Source organism: Papio anubis, chromosome 13, assembly GCF_008728515.1.
Source record: "Papio anubis isolate 15944 chromosome 13, Panubis1.0, whole genome shotgun sequence".
Lineage (NCBI taxonomy): Eukaryota > Metazoa > Chordata > Mammalia > Primates > Cercopithecidae > Papio > Papio anubis.
This window is the reverse complement of record NC_044988.1, coordinates 73,909,005-73,932,187: the sequence shown is the minus strand read 5'-3', so window position 1 is coordinate 73,932,187 and position 23,183 is coordinate 73,909,005. Positions and strand designations below refer to the sequence as shown.

Sequence of the window (23,183 nt, the reverse complement as noted above, 5' to 3'; positions counted from 1 at the left end):
ACACAAAAGAATAGATTTTGGATTCATATAAGCAGTTTTTGACAGTTACAACTAGATTCCCGCAGAAGAGATGAGCTTCCCATTATTAGAGGTGTGCAAGAAAGATAGATAACAACCTGTTATGGATGTTTTGGAGGATATTTAAGCATCAGGTGGTGAATTAGATGCTTTTAGTTCTGTGAGACTTGATTGTTGTGTTAATCTAGCTTTAAACATTATTTGGTATGTTAGAAACTTCTCTATCTTAGAAAAAAATGGTATTGGCATCCAGTAAATGCATGTGAAATATGACAAACAATTGGAGTCAAAATTATTATTTTTGGAGACAGTATGCTTTGGTTGATAATAGCAAGGCAGTATGCTTTGATTGATAATATGTTCTGAAGGTTTGTCTAAAGAGATTTTCTTTCACCACCAAACATTTCATTGGATAGGTAAAGATGTTTCAAGGATCTTTTTCTTATGACATAGCTGTTATTCCTGAAGCGGATAACAAATACATGTGAAAAGGTGCTGAATTCTAGTATTTCTAAATCACTGGCGTGATAGAGGACCCTTGCATTTTTTTCCTTATAGTTCTAAGAGTAGAAGCTGGCATCCATTTTGAGGGTAGACTCACTCTTCTGGAAAGAACCATACTTTTAAAGAGAAATACTTTGAAGTCATGTACCCATATATTTTTATTGGGTTGAACCCAATGCTTGTAAAAGAAGGAAACGAACAGGACTCAGTAACAAGGTGGCTAGCCAGGAATTGAAGAGGGAAATGGTGTTGAGAGGCACTTGTGAGGAAGCATGTCTAGTAGATATTAGCAGTAGTGATATTGAATATTAAAGTCTTTTCTTCACTGCATTGCTTTATCTTATTTTCAGGCCAAATAGTGTGTTAAAAACGACCGTCCCTGCCTGGGATGTATGTAAATTTTTTGGGGGGTGGGATGGAGTTTCGTTCTTGTTGCCCAGGCTGGAGTGCAATGGCGCAATCTCACTGCAAACTCTGTCTCCTGGGTTCAACCGATTCTCCTGCCTCAGCCTCCTGAGTAGCTGGGATTACAGGCGCCCGCCACCATACCCAGCTAATTTTTTGTATTTTTTAGTAGAGAGGCGGTTTCACCATGTTGGCCAGGCTGCTCTTGAACTCCTGACGTCAGGTGATCCTCCCACCTCGGCCTGCCGAAATGCTGGGATTGCTGGCGTGAGCCACTGTGTCTGGTCTGTAAATGTTTTTAAAGGTACTTGTATATACTCCTTGTGCAGCAAAATGGACTGTAAAGAACTTATTAATAAATAGGATGAGAAAGTAATTATAAGATTTTCAGAGAAAAATGATAGAGAAGCACGGAGTATCAATGAGGCTGGAGAAAAAAATAACCAACAACTAGGAAAATGTAAAAAGTCATAAGCAATATTTTGCAGAGAGTATAAGCTATGTGCATTCATGAAAAATAAAGGCTAGATTATCACAATTGGGCTACTAAATGAAGGTGTAACACCTGAATACAGGACACTTTGAGACCACTTGTGGTACTTTTTTTTTTTTTTTTTTTAAACAAAAAAGTTTATTTCATATTAGTTGTTTTTTATAGCTCCTGAATGTCTTATTATTTTTTATGTTATTTTTATTTTTCTCTTTAAAATATTTTATTACCAATTCAGGGGTACATGTGCAGGTGTATTATGTGGGTATATTGTGTATTGTTTGGGGTTTGGGCTTCTAGTGAACCCATCACCCACATAGTGAACATAGTACCCAATAGGTAGTTTTTTTAACTCTCAGCCCTTCCCATCCTCCTCCCTTTTAGAGTCCCCAGTGTCTGTTTTTTCCATCTCTATGTCCATATATACCCCATTGTTTAGCTCCCACTTGTAGGTGAGAACAAGTGGTATTTGATTTTCTGCTTCTGAGTTATTTCACTTAGTTCAATGTTCTTCAGTTCCATCAATGTTTCTGTGAAGGACATGCTTTTATTCTTTTTTATGGCTTTCATTCTTTTCCATTGTGTATATGTAGCACATTTTCTTTATCCAATTGACTGTTAACAAACACTTGATTCCATGAATTTGCTATTGTAAATACTGCAGTGATAAACATATGAGTGCAAGTGTCTTTTTGATACAGCTGGATTGCTGAGTTGAATGGTAGCTCCATTTTTAGTTCGTTGAAAAATCTCCGTCTCTTTTCTATAGGGGTTGAACTAATTTATGTTCCCTTTTCTCTGCATCCTCACCAACATCTCTTATATTTTGACCTTTTAATTATAGCCATTCTGACTGATGTGAGATCAATCTTATTGTTGTTTTAATAAGTATTTTTCTGATGATTAGTGATGTTGATTACTTTTTATTTATTTATTTATTTAATTTTATTGTACTTTATGTTCTAGGCTACATGTGCACAACGTGCAAGTTTGTTACATATGTATACATGTGCCATGTTGGTGTGTTGTACCCATTAACTCGTCATTTACATTAGGTATTTAGCCAGAACTTCCAACACTATGTTGAATAGGAGTGGTGAGAGAGGGCATCCCTGTCTTGTGCCAGTTTTCAAAGGGAATGCTTCCAGTTTTTGCCCATTCAGTATGATATTGGCTGTGGGTTTATCATAAATAGCTCTTATTATTTTGAGATACGTTCCATCAATAGCTAGTTTATTGAGAGTTTTTAGCATGAAGGGCTCTTGAATTTTGTCAAAGGCCTTTTTTGCATCTATTGAGGTAATCATGTGGTTTTTGTCTTTTGAATGTGTTTACTCTTGCTTCTCTAGTTATTTTAATTGTGATGCTAGCGTGTCAATTTTAGATCTTTCCAGCTTTCTCTTGTGGGCATTTAGTGCTATAAATTTCCCTCTACACACTGCTTTAAATGTGTCCCCAGAGATTCTGGTGTGTTGTATCTTTGTTCTCATTGGTTTCAAAGAATATCTTTATTTCTGCCTTCATTTCGTTATGTACCCAGTAGTCATTCAGGAGCAGGTTATTCAGTTTCCATGTAGTTGAGCGGTTTTGATTGGGTTTCATAGTCCTAAGTTCTAGTTTGATTGCACTGTGGTCTGAGAGACAGTTTGTTATAATTTCTGTTCTTTGACATTTACTGAGGAGTGCTTTACGTCCAACTATGTGGTCAATTTTGGAAATAGTGTGATATGGTGCTGAGAAGAATGTATATTCTGTTGATTTGGGATGGAGAGTTCTGTAGATGTCTATTAGGTCCGCTTGGTGCAGAGTTGAGTTCAATTCCTGGATATCCTTGTTAACTTTCTGTCTCGCTGATCTGTCTAATGTTGACAGTGGAGTGTTAAAGTCTCCCATTATTATTATGTGGGAGTCTAAGTCTCTCTGTAAGTCTTTATGGACTTGCTTTATGAATCTGGGTGCTCCTGTATTGGGTGCATATATATTTAGGATAGTTAGCTCTTCTTGTTGAATTGATCCCTTTACCATTATGTAATGGCCTTCTTTGTCTCTTTTGATCTTTGTTGGTTTAAAGTCTGTTTTATCACAGACTAGGATTGGAACCCCTGCCTTTTTTTGTTTTCCATTTGCTTGGTAGATCTTCCTCCATCCCTTTATTTTGAGCCTATGTGTGTCTCTGCATGTGAGATGGGTCTCCTGAATGCAGCAAACTGATGGGTCTTGACTATCCGATTTGCCAGTCTGTGTCTTTTAATTGGACCATTTAGTCCATTTATATTTAAGGTTAAGATTGTTATGTGTGAATTCGATCCTGTCATTATGATGTTAGCTGGTTATTTTGCTCGTTAGTTGATGCAGTTTCTTCCTAGCTTCAATGGTCTTTACATTTTGGCATGTTTTTGCAATGACTAGTACCAGTTGTTCCTTTCCAAGTTTAGTGCTTTCTTCAGGAGCTCTTGTAGGGCAGGCCTGGTGGTGACAAAATCTCTCAGCATTTGCTTGTCTGTAAAGGATTTGATTTCTCCTTCACTTATGAAACTTAGTTTGGCTGGATATGAAATTCTGGGATGAAAATTCTTTTCTTTAAGAATGTTGAATATTGGCCCCCACTCTCTTCTGGCTTATAGAGTTTCTGCTGAGAGATCTGCTGTTAGTCTGATGGGCTTCCCTTTGTGGGTAACCCAACCTTTCTCTCTGGCTGCCCTTAATATTTTTTCCTTCATTTCAACTTTGGTGAATCTGCCAATTATGTGTCTTGGAGTCGCTCTTCTTGAGGAGTATCTTTGTGGTGTTCTCTGTATTTCTTGAATTTGAATTTGGCCTGTTTTGCCATGTTGGGGAAGTTCTCCTGGATATTATCCTGAAGAGTGTTTTCCAACTTGGTTCCATTCTCCCCATCACTTTCAGGTACACCAATCGACGTAGATTTGGTCTTTTCACATAATCCCATATTTCTTGGAGGCTTTGTTCATTTCTTTTTACTCTTTTATCTCTAAACTTCTCTTCTTGCTTCATTTCATTCATTTGAGTTTCAATCATTGATACTCTTTCTTCCAGTTGATCGAGTTGGTTACTGAAGCTTATGCATTTGTCATGTAGTTCTTGTGTTATGGTTTTCATCTCTCTCAGGTCGTTTATGGACTTCTCTGCATTGGGTATTCTAGTTATCCATTCATCAAATCTTTTTTCATGGTTTTTAGTTTCTTTGCGCTGGGTTTGTTGTTCCTCCTTTAGCTCTGAGAAATTTCATCGACTGAAGCCTTCTCTCAACTCGTCAAAGTCATTCTCCGTCTAGCTTTGTTCTGTTGCTGGTGAGGAGCTGCATTCCTTTGGAGGGGGAGATGCGCTCTGACTTTTTGAATTTTGAGTTTTTCTGCACTGCTTTTTCCCCATCTTTGTGATTTTATCTACCTTTCGTCTTTGATGATGGTGACGTACAGATGGGGTGTTGGTGTGGACATCCTTTCTGTTTGTTAGTTTTCCTTCTAACAGTCAGGACCCTCAGCTGCAGGTCTGTTGGAGTTTGCTTGAAGTCCACTCCAGTTAGGCTACTGCCAGTTAGGCTGTCCCAGTTAGGCTACTCGGGAGTCAGGGACCCACTTGAGCAGGCAGTCTGTCTGTTCTCAGATCACAACCTCCATGCTGGGAGAATCACTACTCTTTTCAAAGCTGTCAGACAGGGACATTTACATCTGCAGAGGTTTCTGCGGCTTTTTTTCTTTAGCTATGCCCTGTCCCCAGAGGTGGAGTCTACAGAGGCAGGCAGGCCTCCTTGAGCTGCTGTGGGCTCCACCCAGTTCAAGCTTCCAGGCACTTTGTTCACCTACTTAAGCCTCAGCAATGGTGGGTGCCCCTCCCCCAGCCTCACTGCTGCCTTGCAGCTAGATATCAGACTGCTGTGCTAGCAATGAGGGAGGCTCTGTGGGTGTGGGACCCTCTGAGCCAGGCATGGGATATAATCTCCTGGTGTGCTGTTTGCTAAGACCCTTGGTAAAGCGCAGTATTAGGGTGGGAGTGACCTGATTTTCCAGGTGTTGTGTGTCAAAGTTTCCCTTAGCTAGGAAAGGAATTCCCTTCCCCCTTGTGCTTCCCAGGTGAGGCGATGCCTCGCCCTGCTTCGGCTCTCTCTCGTTGGGCTACACCCACTGTCCTGCACTGACTGACTGACACGCCCCAGTGAGATGAACCCGGTACCTCAGTTGGAAATGCAGAAATCACCCATCTTCTGTGTCGCTCATGCTGGGAGCTGGAGGCTGGAGCTGTTCCTATTCAGCCATCTTGGCGCCACCCCCATTGATTACTTTTTCATGTGTTTGTTGGCCATTGTATATCTTCTTTTGAGAAATGTCTGTTCATGTTCTTTGCTCATTAAAAACATTTTTTTCTTATTGATTTGCTTAAGTTCCTTATAGATTGTAGATATTAGTTCTTTATCAAATGCATACTTTGCAAATATCTCCCATTCTGTAGGTTTTCTGTTTACTCTGTTGATTGTTTCTTTGACTGTGAAGAAGTTATTTAGTTTAATTATGCCCTATTTGTCTATTTATGTTTTTGTTGCATTTACTTTTGAGGTGCTAATCATAAATTCTTTCCCTAGGCAAATCTCCAAGAGAGTTTTTCCTAGGTTTTCTTCTGGAATTTACACAGTTTTCAGTAGTACATTTAAATTTTTAATTGATCTTGAGTTAATTTTTGTATATGGTGAGAGGTTGGGATCCAGTTTCATTCTTCAGCATATGACTAGCTAGTTTTCCCAGCACCATTTATCGAATAGGGTGTACTTTCTCTTTTGTTTATTATTGTCAGTGTTATTGAAGATCAGTTGGTTGTAGATGTATGACTTTATTTATGAGTTCTTTATTCTGTTCCATTGGTCTTTGTGTCTATTTTAGTATCAATACCATACTGTTTTGATTATTATAGCCTTATAGTGTAGTTTAAAGTTGAATAATGTAATGTCTCCAGGTTTGCTTATTGCTCCAGGTTTTTTAGGATTGCTTTGGCTATTTGGGCTCTTTTTAGGTTCTATATGAGTTTTAGAATTGTTTTGTCTAATTCTGTGAAAAATGACATTGGTAATTTGATAGAAATTGCATTGAATCTGTCTATTGCTTTGGGCAATAGTTAATTAATGATATAGATTCTTCCTATCCATGAACATGGGATATTTTTCCATCTGTTTGTGTCATCTACAATTTCTTTCACCAGTGTTTTGTAGCTCTCCTTGTAGAGGTCTTTCACTCCTTGGTTAAATGTATTACTAGGTATTTAATTTTTTTGTGACAATTATAAATAAAATTGAGTTTTTGATTTTGTTCTCAGCTTGAGTGTTGTTAGTGTATAAAAAGGCAATCAATTTTTTTGTGCATGGATTTTCTATCCTGAAACATTGCTGAAATTGTTTTTCATGTCTAGGAGTCTTTGGGAGGAATCTTTAGGGTTTTCTAGGTACAGTGTCATTTCATCAGTGAACGGATATCATTTGAACTTCTTCCTTCCTATTTGGATATATTTTCTTTCTTTCTTTTTTTTTTTTTTCCTCTGGATACATTTTCTTTCTTTCTCTTGCCTGATTTCGCTGGCTAGGACTTCCAGTACCACATTGAACAGGAGTGGTGAGAGTGGGCATCCTTGTTTTGTTCTAGTTCTTAGGGGCAGTCCTCAGCAGAGAAATGATGTTGGCTGTGGGTTTGTCATATACAGCTCTTTTTATTTTGAGGTATATTCCTTTGATGCCTAGTTTGTTGAGGGTGTTTATCATGAAGGGCTATTGAATTTTATTGAATGCTTTTTCTGCATCTGTTGAGATGATTATGTGGCTTTTGTGTTTAATTCTGTTTAAATGGTGAATCACATTTATTGATTTGTGTAGGTTGCACCATCCTTGCATCTCTGAAATGAAACCCATTTGATAATGGTGAATTATCTTATTGAGGTGCTTCTGGATTCAGTTTGCTAGTATTTTGTTGAGGATTTTTGCATCTATGTTCATCAGAGATATTGGCCTATAGTTTGTTGTTGTTGTTCTGTCCTTTGCACATTTTCATATCAGGATGATACTGGATTCATGGAATGAGTCAGGGAGGTATCCTTCTCATTTTTTTTGAAAAGTTTTAGTAAAATTAGAACCAGCTCATCTTTGTACATCTGGTAGAATTTGGCTGAGAATCCATCTGGTGCTGGACTAATTTTAGTTTGGTAGATTTTTTATTACTGATTCAGTTTCATAACTTCTTATTGGTCTGTTCAGGATTTCAGTTTCTTCCTGTTTCAATCTTTGGAGGTTGTATGTTTCCAGGAATGTATCCATTTCCTCTAAGTTTTCTAGTTTGCACACATAAAGATGTTCGTAGTAGTTTCCGAGGATCTTTTGTAATTCTGTGGTATTCATTGTAATGTCAGCTTTCTCATTTTTGATTATGCTTATTTGAATTTTGTCTCTTTTTTCTTCGGTTAACTTAGCTAGTGGCCTATCAACTTTGTTTATCCTTTCAAAGGACAAAATTTTAATTTTGTTGACCTTCTGTATGGTACTGTTGGTCACAATTTCATTTAGCTCTGCTCTGATTTTAGTTATTTCTTTTCTTCGGCTAGCTTTAGAATTAGTTTGTTCTTGTTTTTCTAGTTCTTTTAGGTGCAGAGTTAGGCTGTTAATTTGAAAACTTTCCTTTTAACTCTGTTTATGCTGTATCCCAGATATTTTGGTATGTGGTGTCTCTATTTTCATTTGTTTCAAAAAATTTTTTGATTTCTGCCTTAATTAATGTTGTTGTTTACCTGAAAGCAATTCAGAAGGAAGTTGCTCAGTTTCCATATACTTGTGCAGTGTTTTTTTTGTTTTTTTGTTTTTTTGAGGCGGAGTTTAGTCTTTTTGCCCAGTCTAGAGCACAGTGACGTGATCTCAGCTCACTGTAGCCTCCGTCTCCCAGGTTCAGGCACTTCTCCTGCCCCAACAGTAGCCGGGATTACAGGTGCCTGCCATCATGCCCGGCTAATTTTGTATTTTTTTAGTAGAGATGGGGTTTCACCATGTTGGCCAGTCTCGTCTTGAACTCCTGACCTCAGGTGATCCGCCTACCTTGGCCGCCCAAAGTGCTGGGATTATAGGCACTAGCCACCATGCCCTGCCATACTTGTGCAGTTTTGAGAGTTCCTCTTGATATTGATTTCTAATTTCATTCCACAATGGTCCAAGAAGATGCTTGATATGATTTTATTATTTCTAATAATTAATGCTTTATTTTAAAAATAATATATTTCTAGTTTATAGAGAGCAAACTAGCAAAAGATTTGTTTATTGAATGATTAATTAGATTGAAAAGTTATTAAGAAAGAAACAGAACTTACACTGAAACTTGCCTTTCAGCTGAGTTAAGTTACATTGTCCATTGTTATCTTTCCCATTCCTCTGTCTCTGGTTAGCTCAACAATATTTATTAATCTATAGTTCTGTGTTTTTCTAATCACAATCCTGGTCTTTCCACTATGTGGTTTGGGAATAACCCACCTGAATTCTAGTTGACCGATTCCAATTTTATGTCCTTGTTCTGTTTCTTATATCACGGACTAATTGGTATTTACTTGCTGTCTTTTACTATCCCTCCAATCTGGAAAAAACCCACCTATTAGGAAACAGACAGGATACAAGCAAGAAAGAGAATGATAAGGAGGCTGTGACAGAGACTCTCTTGATTGACAGAGTAAATATACTGATCATGATGTAGCTGCATTATAGCTAATATTGACTATTTTTATAAACTTTTGCTTGAGGAGATAGAGGAGGTTCTGCGCTCATTCGTTAAAAATGTAAGAAAACATTACCACTGGGCACAGTGGCTCATGCTTGTAATCTCAGCACTTCAGGAGGCCAAGTCAACATGGCAAAACCACATCTCTACAAAAAATACAAAAAATTAGCTGGGCATGGTGGCACATGTCTGTAGTCCTAGCTACTTGGGAGGCTGAGTCTGGGAGGTGTAGGTTGCAGGGAGCTGAGTTTGAGCCACTCCACTCCAGCCTCTGTGACAGAGCGAGATCCTGTCTCAAACACAACAAAACAAGCAAACAAAAAGCCCAGAAAACAAACCAAAACATTACCCTTATCTAACTTCAAGGTTTTGAGACAAAATTTTCTAAGCATAACATGAAATAAAATTTTTATTCACAATTTAGATGAAATATAGCCATAGTTTAGTGAAGTAAACTATTTTAGGGAAAAGAAGAGGCTTGTACCAGGTACTTAAATATTCATATATCATTAGTTTGTCTTTAGACAAAATGAAATGGACAGGTATACCAGCTTCCTGAGGGACAAGAAGAAGGCATTTGAATACCATATACCTGAGAGTTTGAGAGGAAATTCAAGCAGCCTGCGCCAGCCACTTAAAGGAAAAGCATGGATTGATGTGTGAGTACAGCGTAAGGCAGAGCAATGTGAAGAAAGAATTCAGGGAGAGTTCTACTTGGAGTATAGACAGGTGGCATTTGGGGAGTTGACCCAAGATAGTGAGACCCTAGACACTGGCCTGCCATTCTTATAATAGGCTATAGTATCTGGCAGGGGATTAGCTGTAATTCATGAGATCTAAGGCCGAAGCAGGCACATAGTTCCTGGACCAAGGGAGGCTTCAGTTAATGTTTACTGAATTGAATAAAATTGGAGAGAAGATGAGGTGATAGACTAGGGCTTGGAAATGTTGAAGAGTACTTGATCATGAGAACCTGTAAGTTCATCTTAATTGTTTTTTCTTACTATTATGGCGAGGGATGGAGGGTCGCAGCTGTAGGTGATATTTATGTGGTGGCTAGGTACATTTGAGACAACAAATGATGTTAGAATCTTGTATCCACTAGAATGGCTTAGCAAAATACACTGTGCAATTACTGAATGTTTATGTCCCCCCTCCCATTTATATGTTGAAGTCCTAATCGCCAGGTGATGGTATTAGGAAGTGAGGCCTTTGGAACGGGATTAGGTCATGAGGGTATGGCCTTCATGAATGGGAATACTGCCCTTAGAACAGACATCCCAGAAAATTCCTCACCCCTTCCTTCATGTGAGTCTCCATTGGAAACAGATGTCTATGAGGAATGGGCCCTATTCAGATACTGCATCTGCTGGTACCTTCATCTTGGGCTTCTCAGCCTCCAGAACCGTGAGATGTGAAAAATAAATTTCTGTTGTTTACAAAACACTCAGTCTTTGGTGTTTTGTTATAGCAGCCCAAACAGACAAAGACTGAATATTCTCTGTTTCTCATTTGAAAGTTCTGAAAATAGTACTGTCTTACAGTATTATTATGAGTAGTAATGCCCAGAGATCTGGGTCTCATACTCTCTCCAGTGCTTGCGAGTGGTGGAACTGACAGTGATGCTGGATGGAGGAGTCAGGCTTGGACTGAATGCCATGTGAGTCTTGGTCACAGAAAGTTAGGGTTACCAGATTAGCAAATAAAAATACATGACACCGTTAAATTTGAATTATTTCTAATTTCCTTGCATAAGTATGCTGAGATAAAATAAAAATATTGCATGGATAATACTTATATTTAAAATGTGTTTGTTGCTTGTAATAAATTATAAGCATCTGGTCAGGTGTGGTGGCTCACACTTATAATCCCAGCACTTTGGGAGACTAAGGCGAGAGAATCACTAGAGCCCAGGAGTTCGAGATGAACCTGAGAAACATAGTGAAACCCCAAATCTACAAAAAATACAAAAATTAATTGGATATGGTGGCACATGTCTGTAGTCCCAGCTACTCGGGAGGAAGAGAGGTGGGAAGAGCACTTGAGCCTGGGAGGTCAAGGCTGCAGTAAGCTGTGATTGTGCCATTGCACTCCAGCTTGCGCGACAGCATGAGACCCTGTCTCAAAAAAAAAAAAAAATTAAATAAATATAAACATCTATATTACATACCTTGTAAATTATATTTCTAGAATGATTTGGCTCTCCTTGACATTTTTTTGTTTTGCAGAGTTTGCTTATAAGTTGTTTTGCAGTTACAGTCTATCCTCCATTTACATTGTAGTGTAGCTTCTACAGTGTCACATTTGACCTGTTTAATTCTTTTGTCCCTTGAGTGTTGATTAGTGAGAAAACATGCCCAACATCTGCCTTATGAACCAGTATACTGAACATGTCCTTGTATAAAGTTAACAACTCAGAATTTTTTATTTCAAATTTGATTTGTTGAAGCATATAATACCATTTTTTTGTGGCATAAGTAGTTTACCCATTCTTCAGGATTATGTTACATCTCTTGCTCAGTAACTTTTTAAAAATATTGTCCACTGACAAAAAAAGGCACTGTTGTCCAAGTTTATTCCCTTCTTTTTAACAGTACACATAGTGATCCCACTTGTTTATATGCTGAAAGATTATTTTGTCGTATATGTGTAAAATAACTGAATTCTTTAAGGGTTGATATTCATTTCAAAAGATAGTCATGATAAGTGTTATAAAGAATTACTTCAAGTCAGAATTTCTTTTCCTGTTAAAAAGTGAAGTAAGGCTTGCTCACTCATGGAAGTTGTTGTGTGATTGGACTCATGTTATGCCCTGCTAGTGTGGACGTAACTAAATGACAGGTTGAATGAGGTTGGGATATTGCATATATATTTGAACAGAGGGTATGAGTGAACAAAATTAAAATGACCATGCATGTGATTATGGGTGTTTGGAGGGGCCAGTGAGACCAGTATGAAGCTTATGGATTCTGAGACTCCAGGATTAATGGTCAAAATAAATGTGATTAACAGTTCATTTATTAAGAACAAAGCATCATTTTGAATTAAGCGTCACGGATTACTGCTACATCTCTCCATTAGATATAGTGAATTCTAATTTCCATGTCTTGGGTGTTTTACCTGGGTAGCATTCCTCAACTTGCTCTTCCCAGAGAATGTAAAGCTAGAATAATTGTTACTGTTTTGTGAGTTACACTTAAATTAAATTGTATTAACAACTTTGTTTTAATTGCTTCTGAGGGACTTCATCCCAAAAGAATTAGAAAGTTTAAAGATTCTGTCCAATCCACATTGTGAGGTTTAAATTACTTTTGGGATTAGAAGCATCCTCAAAGCAGCCAACACTTTGAGTTGCTTTGGTGCTTCACTGGCTGGTCTTTTAAAGGATCCTCTGCTAGTGAAAAGACTGCCAAGAGCCCCAGCTTTCATCGTTACTAGAACTAGTTTCTACTTTGCCAATGATTAATTGGCTTTTACAGAGGCAATGGCAGCTACTTGATTTTAATGAGAACTGAGAAGCAGATAGTTCTTTTAGTTATCTTTGTGAAGTTATTGAGATGGAACGTAGGAGGCTAGCAGGCTAGCAATCTCATTAAAAAAAGTAGGACTTCTGGTTTTGGCATTTAAATATAGAAATACTCCATATTACATCAAATAAGGATACAAATAATTAGAGCAAATTGCTATGTTTGAGAGCTTTTTGAGTGACCTACCCCTCATTATCATGGGTATTTCCAAATATGCAGTGAGAGGGAGATCAGCAGAACAGCGGTTAGAGCAGAGGAAGCTGACTTTTATGCAGGAAGAAGGCAATATGTATTTTCTCATACTTAGAGGTAAAAGAGCAAATCCCTTGTTCCTGAAATTCTTTAATTTATACATTTATTTATGGTTTGATTATAGATTGAGAAACGTACACTAGAGTTTTTCTGAGGTCAACTTTTTATTCATTGTGTATATCAGGCAGAACAATAGGGTGACCTAGAAAGATTTCCTAATCTGTATTGAAAAAGACAAACAAGAATAATTTTATCTTAATTTTTTCCTTTATTCTTTTATAAGTAATACTTCTTCTCTAGTCAATATTCTTAGGAGGATATTTCAGGTATTCATATTTCTCCTAAATTAGGAATAACCAAAAGTCCTTTTCTCTAAAAATGTGTCTTCTATTTATTCTTTTTTTTTTTTTTTTTTTTTTTTGAGCAACATGGCTGTTTATTTCACCTGGGCGCAGGTGGGCTGAGTCCGAAAAGAGAGTCAGCGAAGGGAGGTAAGGGTGGGGCCGTTTTATAGGATTTGGGTAGGTAAAGGAAAATTACAGTCAAAGGGGGGTTGTTCTCTGGCGGGCAGGAGTGGGGGTTACAAGGTGCTCAGTGAGGGAGATTTTTGAGCCAGGATGAGCCAGGAAAAGGAATTTCACAAGATACTACAGGGTAGGGGAGCAGAGACTGAGGAAAAATTGGGACCTAGCTCGGCCTGGCGAGGAGGGGAAAGGTCATATGGGTCTGTAGAAAGGAAGATTAGAAAGACTCAGCAACGCTTGGGGTCGGACTGAGGGGACAGGCGGGAGGGAAAAAAGGAAGATTTGGGAGGAGTTGCATTGGGAACAGAGACTAGGGAGGGACCAATGTGTAAAGAATGCCTGGACGTCAGGCACCTCAGACCATTTGCCCATTTTACGACAAGAATTATTTAGATCTTGTAGGATGGAAAAATCGAAAGTGCCGTTTTCTGGCTATTAGGAACTACTGTCCAGTTTGTATTGGGGTCAAGCGGCACTGTAGAATAAAATTTAGGTTTTAGATCAGGTTTGATTTGAAGAGGTTTTAAGTTCTTGAGAACACAGGCTACGGAGAAAAAGGAAGAATGGAGGGTGGAAGGTTGCCGATGGTGAAGGAGGGAAGCCCAGAGAAAAGAGAGTGGAGACACAGAGAGAAGGAGTTTGAGGGTTCTTGCCCTCCAGAAAAGCAGGAAGGGGGTCGGGGAAAGGAGAAAGAGGTTGAGAGATAGTGAGAGAGGTTGAAGAAGAGAGTAAAAAAGGGGCCACTTACCCGATTAAAAATTGGTGAGATATTCCTTGGGCTGTTGGGTCTGAGGACCAGAGCTCATAGGTGGATCCTTCTCAGGGAGCAAAGAGCAGGAGGACAGGGGATTGATCTCCCAAGGGAGGTCCCCTGATCCGAGTTACGGCACCAAAATGTCATGCACATCCGTGTGAAGAGACCACCAAACAGGCTTTGTGTGAGCAACATGGTTGTTTATTTCACCTGGGTGCAGGGGGGCTGAGTCCGAATAGAGAGTCAGCCTCTTCTATTTATTCTTTTAGCCCACAGGACTCTTCTGAAGTTAAGATTAAATTACCATTGAAACAGAACTTTCACATACAACTTTGTTTTAGTAACTGAAGAACATCAATTTTGTTAGGTATAACATAGCATGAAGAAAAATATTCAGTTACAGATAATAATGTTGGTTAAAATGGTCAGATATCTGTTCGTTAGTAATATTTCAAACATTTTCTATTTGTTCTGGATTATTTGGTCAAAATATGGTAACATTGTATTAAAATAATTTAAATTTATAATGCAAATGAGATACATAATTCTAACTCAGTTGCATGGGTTTTTAATCTATTCTCTAACAAGAATATTCTTTTTGAGAGCTGGGGCCTCCTTCATGAAGTCTGAAAGTCTAACTGATCTTAACTTAGAGGGCCGTAACATATTCTTGTGCTATTTGTGTATCCAATTACAGGTCTTTATTACCCATAAGGGAAGCCATTCAAGAATGCAAATGATTCTTACAGACACTGCTGTGAAAGATCCACACACATTCCAGCCACTATAGAATTCCTGTTGATGAAAGAAAATATTAGCATGGGGAAGTCCAATCAGTCTTTTGTGACAGAATTTGTCCTGCTGGGGCTTTCTGGCTACCCAGAGCTAGAGGCCATTTACTTTGTGCTGGTCCTATGTATGTATTTGGTGATCCTGTTGGGAAATGGAGTCATCATCATTGTGAGTGTTTATGACACCCACTTGCACACCCCCATGTACTTTTTCCTCAGTAACTTATCATTCTTGGACATCTGCTACACTAGTTCATCTATTCCACTCTTTCTCAGCAGCTTCTTAACTTCAAAGAAAACTATTTCCTTCTCTGGGTGTGGAGTGCAAATGTTTCTCTCTTTTGCTATGGGAGCAACAGAGTGTGTCCTTCTAAGTATGATGGCGTTTGACCGCGATGTGGCCATCTGTAACCCTCTACGATACCCTATCATCATGAGCAAGGCTTCATACGTGTCCATGGCTGCTGGGTCCTGGATTGGAGGAGGCACCAATTCTGTGTGGCAAACCTCCCTTGCAATGCGGCTTCCTTTCTGTGGAGATAACGTCATTAATCATTTTACTTGTGAAATCTTGGCTGTCTTAAAATTGGCCTGTGCTAATATCTCCATTAATATTATTAGCATGGTTGTTGCTAATATGATTTTTCTTGTAGGACCAGTACTTTTTATTTTTGTTACATATGTTTGTATTCTCTCCACCATCCTGAGAATTCCTTCTGCAGAAGGAAGGCGCAAAGCCTTCTCCACCTGCTCTGCCCACCTAACAGTGGTGATTATATTCTACGGAACCATCCTTTTCATGTATGCAAAGCCCAAGGCTAAAGACTCTTCTGGAGCAGACAAAGAACAAGTCACAGACAAAATCATCTCCCTCTTCTATGGAGTGGTGACACCTATGCTTAATCCTCTCATCTATAGTTTGAAAAACAAAGATGTGAAGGCAGCTGTGAAGAGTATACTGTGTCAAAAATGCTTCTCGGAAGGAATGTAAATGCTTCTTTCTTTATTTTTAAAATTATTTTACTCTGAATGTAGGGCTAGCTCTCACCCAGAGGTTCCAAAATAAATATGAGGGTTGATGATTCCACTAACTCCCAAAATTCTCATTTTTCTCTTCGTAATATTTAAAAGAAAGAGGGAAATCCAGGACTGAGTTACCTTTTCTCTTCATGACAGAGTTAAGGAAAAGAACAGAAACTTATGGGTAAAAGGATTCTCATCCAAACACCTTCCTTCTCATGGCTAACAGAGTTTAGTTTATTCCTTGAATGGTAAATTCTATAATCTAAGAGAAAGTACCATTTTACCAACTTAATCTTTTATCCCCTATCTACACTATTCTTAGGAAGATCAAGCAGAAAGTATCATGCTAAAAATCAGAATGCTATATGATTTCAACAGTTAGTAATTCAGAATGAAGTAGATTTGATCATGTAGAAGTAAAGGGGGAACACGGTAAGATAGGTACCTAGCCTGTATATATGTAGTAGAGGGAGAAGAAGTGGAAAAATGAAGCTATTTTTCCCAGGGATGATTTCCTTTTGGCTGCAAACTGGCAAGCCATCTTTTGTGCAGAGGTGTTTCTAAGGCAATGTGCAGACAACCCAGATGATGGGGAAATATGGTCTGCCTTGTGTTTCAATAGATGAGCAGTGATGTCTTTGAGTGAAAAACATTACTGTTAAATGATTCAAAAAATTTACTTTATTTCTAAATAACTTGATAGCATAGTTCTCTGAGAACACAGTGATAATGGGTTTACTGTTGTAAGAAGTTAGGTATTTTTGCAATTACATGAATTTCCTGTGGAATATGAGCATTCCACTCATTCACTCAGTCATTTATTACTCATTTACTTATTCAATCAACCAGTATTTACTGAATACCTATTTTTGTCTCAGGCATTGTGCTAAGTATTGGTGATATAAAAATATAAGACAACCTGGAAATTAAAATGAAGACATGGTTAGGGAGCACAGTCTTGTGGAATAAAGATTGACGCATACACTGGGGACAAAAATATTAAAGAATACTTATTTATGGCTTTTCCTTCTCTCCTCCCTTCTAAGCTGTACTCTTTGTTGTGTCTTTGTTGGGCTGAGCAGAATAATGGTTGTATTTGTAATAATTTAAATAAGCTGATTGTCATATGAAAGGGCTTGAATCATCTCTAGAAAAGAAATAACATAGTGAGAAAGAACCCAGTGCATACTGGAGATTTTGAAGATAGAAGGGAATATATTTACATTGATACAGCAAAAATAGGGTTAGAGGGAAAGGAAAAATTAGCTACATGGAATATTGGGAAAGTTTTGATGCTGGTTTTATGTGACCCTACCTCAGTGTGTCTTGATAATCTCAATAAAGATGTGCAACATTCTTTAAGACATTTGGTTATGGATTCAGTTTCTTTTGCAGTATCACCATGCTGATACTGGCCATAGGATGAGGGTAACTTAAGTGTGTCACAGACTTAGATGGGTCACAATTACAATGCAGTATGTTAAATGCTTTTATAGCAGAATATGCATAAATCCTTTGAAGGGGAAGTCCCAGGAAGGGAAAGGCACTTCTGCTTGGTAAAACTAGGAAAGGCAGTTCTCCTATTGGTCTTGTAAGCAAGAATTTTCTAGACAGATGAAACAGTACCAAGATGTGGAATACTACTAAGAGCTTGGAACGGTTGGAACTTGGGTTTTACTGTTGGGGCAGTGACAGAGAAGACTGGAAAGGTAGTTTGGAGCCAAATTGTCAGGGCTTCAGATGCTAATCTAAGTCAATACCTCTAGAGGTTTGAGGTGATGACCCTCTGTTCTCTTGAGTCCAGGAGGCTGAATCAGGGCTACCACATTCATGAGCAAATTCTGAGAAGTCAGATCTATGATACCCCCAACCTCCTACCTGTCCCTACTTTTGTCTGTTTTATGTCCTGAGGTTCCACATAATATTTTATTTGGGAAAGTGAGTATTCTGTTGTGAGGAAAAGGTTTTAAACCACTGCGGTGAACAATAGAATCTACTAACAGTTATAAGAAAGAAACTGATGTTTTGGGGTTGGTGTTTTAGAAAGCTCACTTTGGCACTGGAGATGATAAAGTTATAAATCTCTTGCTGATAAATCCTCAGTAAGGCCTGTTTTACATTCCTTCATCAGCCTCTAGCACTTACCTTGTCTTATTTCTTATAGGCTTCAGGGTACTGAGTACCTATCCAATTTCTTGGAGTTTCCATTCTATTCTTGACTGTTTGTAAATAGACTTGAATTTCTCAAATAGCTTTCCTGACCCTTTGGTTTAAAATTTTTACTTTAATTGAGGAAACAGTGAAGAAACAGCAAACATGAATGAGAGCATTACACAGATTTAAGATCCACATATATTCCTGCCCTTATTAGAGAAAAAACATCATATCCTAGACGTGTGAATGTCATATTGAAACCATCCTAATAAAATTGATAAAACTAAATTGCTAGGTTTAACAAAAGCATAAGCTTTAAGTAGAAACATAGCAAAACATTAACCAGACTGCCCTATGGCCCACTTCTGTACAGCTGATTACTACTTAAAAGTCACATAGCTCCTGCCATAAGGTCCTAACTTCTACAGATAACATCTTTAATGTTAAGAAATGTCAAGTTTTCCATTTTGAGATATTTTCTAGATCCTGCATTCCAATGGGTCCACCGATGCCAGCCAGTCTGAAGACCCTCTCTGAGGAACTAACTCAGCCCCCAAATCCAGTTTTTGCATCTTTATTAAAGACTGCATTCCACACACCCTAAGCAATTAGCTCCTCAGCCCCCTATTTGCCAAAATTCCCTTAAAAATTCCAGGCCAAAACTCCTTGGTGAGATGGATTTAAGGTTCCTTTCCACTTTCTCATTTGACTACCATATAATCATTATACTCTTTCTCTGCTGCAACTCCCACTGTTTCGGTGTGTTGGTCTGTTACCCTTATGAGAGGCAAACTGGTTGTCCTAGAACAATATTGTGGAGGCTCTGAATACCATTACATTCCTCTGAACGGTTTTGATGTTTTTGCTTTAGGAGTAATCAGGTTGGACTCAAACTACAAACTTGATCTTTTTGTTAGCAATACACATCTCAGTTCAAGATCTCTATCTATATATCTGTATTTATGTTTTAACAGTCAGCCCTCCATGCTTATGGGTTTCAAATAACTTGGATTCAACAAATTTGGATCAAAAATATTCAGGCAAAAGCCAATAGAAATAATAATATAATATGAGTTAAAAATACAGTTTAACAGGTATTGACATAGCATTTACATAGTAGTAGGTATTATAAGTAACCTAGAGATGATTCAAAGTATATGAGAAAATGAGTGTAGATTCTGTGCAAATACTATGTCATTTTATATAAGGGACTTGAACATCTGTGGATTTGGGTATCCATGGGAGTCCTGGAAGCCATCCCTCATAGATACCTAGGGATCCCTGTATATATACTTATTGGTATTTAGCTGGATTGTACCTGTATGGTGCAGAGGTCAATCAGAAAACTGGGGCAAGTTTTTACACAGAATTTGATGTTTCCTCTGCTGGGACTCTGCTTTCTGGAATTCCTCCCTTTCTTTATGGTGGCTGTTTCTCCAGAATTCTGCTGGTTTGTCCATAAAGAACCATTTTATTATCAGAATTTCCACCAACCTATGCTGTGCCTAGTCAGCCTATAGCCATAAAAATGTGAAACTCACACCAAAATGTTACTTCTTCTAAGTGATACTCTTAAAAAATTTTTGCAGAGAGTTTATAGTTGTCATTTCTGAGGTGCTTAAGTCTGACAGGAACTTATTAAGCCAAAGTGATAGTAACAGAATTCAGAATTCCTCCCCTTTATGTTTTATGACTAGAGTGTACTTCTCTCTTTCTCTGTGTTGGCTTCCAGGCTGATCCTACCTATATGATTTCCTAATACACCTCAAAATCAAAGTACACTGATATTTCCAATGGAGAATATGTGACAATGAATAAAAAATTTGAAATCCTCCTGAGGCCAGAGGTGAGCATATCATAAGTGTTAAATAGCATGGAATAATTCAGTAGATTTGAGTGTTTTATTAGCCCATTAAAGGTTAAATGAGGCATTATGTGAAAGCAAATGGCTCATGGGAGGGTCTCATTATATTTTATTTTCATCCTTTAAATACAAAGCTAGCCTTTTAGTCTCTTCCAACCCTTAGTTCACCTGTAGCCCATTCCTTCCTTGAGCAGGCAAAGTGAAAACTGATCCTCAGAGTTCATCTCCTTTAGCAGCCCTCTTTGATCACTTCCTGCGAATGCTCCCTCCTCTCTGTACCTTATTCAAACCACCCAGGAATTTATGATTAACTACTTTATTTCCAGAACTCAGAGGACGAATGAGAAAGATAAGGGGGGAGATGAGCAGTCATATTTAAATAATGCGTAATATTACCATAAAATATATTAAGTAACTAGGTCATTTACATGTTATCTTTTAAGTTCTTGTTCATTAATTAATGCTGGTGGCAAGTGTAATACATGATTTTCTCTCATTGCGTCATTCAGATATAGACACCAGAATCCTTGCTTAATGTCCTTAATTTCGAGAATCAGAGAGCAAATGAGAAACAATGGATGTGTTAGGTAATATTAATTAATGCATTATATATACCATGAGCTGTACTAGCTGTCATATGTAAATTGTCTTTTAAAAACTGTTTTCATTAATTAATGCCTATAAATAATGTAATATATGTGTTGCCTTCATTTTTATGTGGATTACTGCTGTATTCAGCACTGTGTATGTGCATGTTAGGGGCTGGGGATTCAATGCTGGATATGATATTTTCTCTGCATTCTGGGATTAGCTTCAGATGGCTCTATAAGGTGGATAAGAAAATTTAGGCTTATATAAAAGTCACACAGGTTATAAATGGCAGCCAGTGTTTAAGTCTGTTGTTGGTCTATATTTTCTATATTAATTTCAGAGTCAGTTTGAGGAATAAATTAAATACAAGGAAGTATTTCAGGAGGACAAGAGGAACTGTGAGACATTCTTAAAAAAGTATTATAAAAAGGTTATTTTGCCTATTAATGATGCTGATATTTCTCTGAAGGAGAATTGCAATTTTGATTCTGAATTTTAGAGACAGGGTCTTGCTCTGTCTCTTAGGCTGGAATGCAGTTGTGTGACCATAGCTCACTGCAGCCTCGAATTACTGGGCTTAAGCAACATCCCCCTCGAACTCCCAATTTGGCCTTCTGAGTAGCCAGTACCACAGGTACATGTCACCATGCCCAGGTTAATTTTCAATTTTTTTCAATTTTTTTTTTTTTTTTGTAAAGATGAGGTCTTGCTATGTTCCGCAGGCTGTTAGCCAACTCTTGAGCTCAAGCCATCCTCCTGCCTTGGCCTCCCAAAGTGCTGGGTGATTCTGAAGTTGGATTTTGAATCAGTCTTTTCATGTGTGCTACAAACTGAATTTCCTCTGTGGCAAAACTAAAAATAAACAAAAAGCAATTTTTATTTTCCAAGGTGTGTTGACTGTGTTCTAGAAATTACCACCATATATATAAAATTAATTAAAAATTTACTCTTACAATCTTGGGATAAGAAGATAAAATTAGAGGGGCGATGATATCTTAAGAAACATCACTATATATTACAACTCAAAAGTCATTCCAAGCAGAAATTTTTATGAAAGAAAAACATTCTGAATAAAATCATATATTGCTTTTGAAACAGAGAAAATCGCCAATATTCTCCAAGTAGACTTTAGTCAACTAATATATTTTCTCTTTAACTGAATATTAGAGATAAATATTGACGTGAACATTTGCTTTACTCAGACCTAATGACCTCTTTAGTGTATTTTATTAAGTTCTTTTACTTCCTTTTCTCTTTTTTAGGCCTAAAGATTGGCTGCTTTTCGCCTTCTCTGCCAAAGAATTTGACATTTTTGTCTGGGAACTAAAAAATCTAAATAAATCTTACTCTTTTTTTAAAATAATTTTTTTGGGGTTTGAGGTTTACAACATGATGTTTTAGGATATATATAGATGGTAAATGGTTACTATAGTGAAGCTGATTAATAAACCATCTTGCACAGTTACTATTTTGTGTGACAAGAACAGCTACAATCTACTTATTTAAACAAAAAACCCCAATACAATGAATTTTATTAACTTTAGTACTCTTATGTTATATCTCTAGACGTGCTTATCTTACATATCTGCTATTTTGTATCCTTTGATCTTCATCTCCCCAATTCTTTTCCATCCCATTTCCTCCCACCTGTGGTTACCAATGTTCCATTCTCCATCTCTGTGCGTATGACCTTTCTTTCAAAAAAAACTCCACAAATGAATAAGATCCTGCAATACTTTTCTAAGTCTGGCTTACTGTAATGTCCTTCAGGTACATCCATGTTGTGGCAAATAACAAAATCTCCCTCTCTTTCTTTATCTCTCGTTCTTTTTAAAAGGCTGAATAATATTTCGTTGTGTATAGACACCACATTTTCTTTCCCCATCAGTGGGTATTTAGGCTGTTTCTGTATCTTGACTATTGTGAATAATGCTGCAATGAACACGGTAGTACAGATATCTACCAGGCAGCGATTTTATTTCCTTTGGGTATGGACCCAGAAGAGGGATTGCAGGGTCATATGGTAGTTGTATTTTTAATTTATTTAGAACCTCCACACTGTTTTCCATAATGGCTATACCAGTCTGCATTCCTACCAACAGTGAACTAGGGTTCCCTTTTGTCCACACCTTTGCCAACATTTGTTATATCTTGTCTTTGGATAATAGCCAATCACACAGATGTGAGGTGATATCTCATGGTGTTTTAATTTGCATTTCCTTTATAATTAGTAGTGTTGAACACATTTTCATGTACCCATTGGCCATTTTTATGTCCTCTTTAAAGAAATGTCTAAGTTCCTTCCCCATTTTAAAATCAGGTTATTCATTTTTCTGCCATTGAGTTGCAACAGTTCCTTATAAATTTTGGATGTTAACCCCTTATCAATTGCAATTATTTTTGCCAGTCAGTAGGTTGTCTTTCATTTTGCTGATTGTTTCCTTTTCAATACAAACATGTTTTTTTGTTAGATTTAATATCACTTATTTATTTTTATTTTTGTAGTCAGAACTTTTGGTATGATATACAAAAACTCAT

The 23,183-nt window shown here is 37.6% G+C and overlaps 2 protein-coding genes across 2 annotated transcripts in view; both read left to right on the top strand.

Annotated features, from left to right (window-relative positions):
• Window positions 1-23,183, top strand: part of LOC100999399 (olfactory receptor 13C2) — a 164,075-nt gene that overhangs the window by 98,578 nt on the left and 42,314 nt on the right. The gene's annotated exons all lie outside the window — the stretch shown is intronic.
• On the top strand, window positions 14,128-21,306 carry LOC101001141 (olfactory receptor 13C7-like). Its single transcript, XM_021927309.2, has one exon. It carries the CDS (start codon window positions 15,024-15,026, stop codon window positions 16,002-16,004), a length of 981 nt encoding a protein of 326 aa, XP_021783001.2. The 5' UTR covers window positions 14,128-15,023; the 3' UTR covers window positions 16,005-21,306.

Bases quoted from the DNA above. Each gene is read 5' to 3' on its own strand.
- LOC101001141 (XM_021927309.2), top strand. From the start codon at position 15,024: ATGAAAGAAAATATTAGCATGGGGAAGTCCAATCAGTCTTTTGTGACA.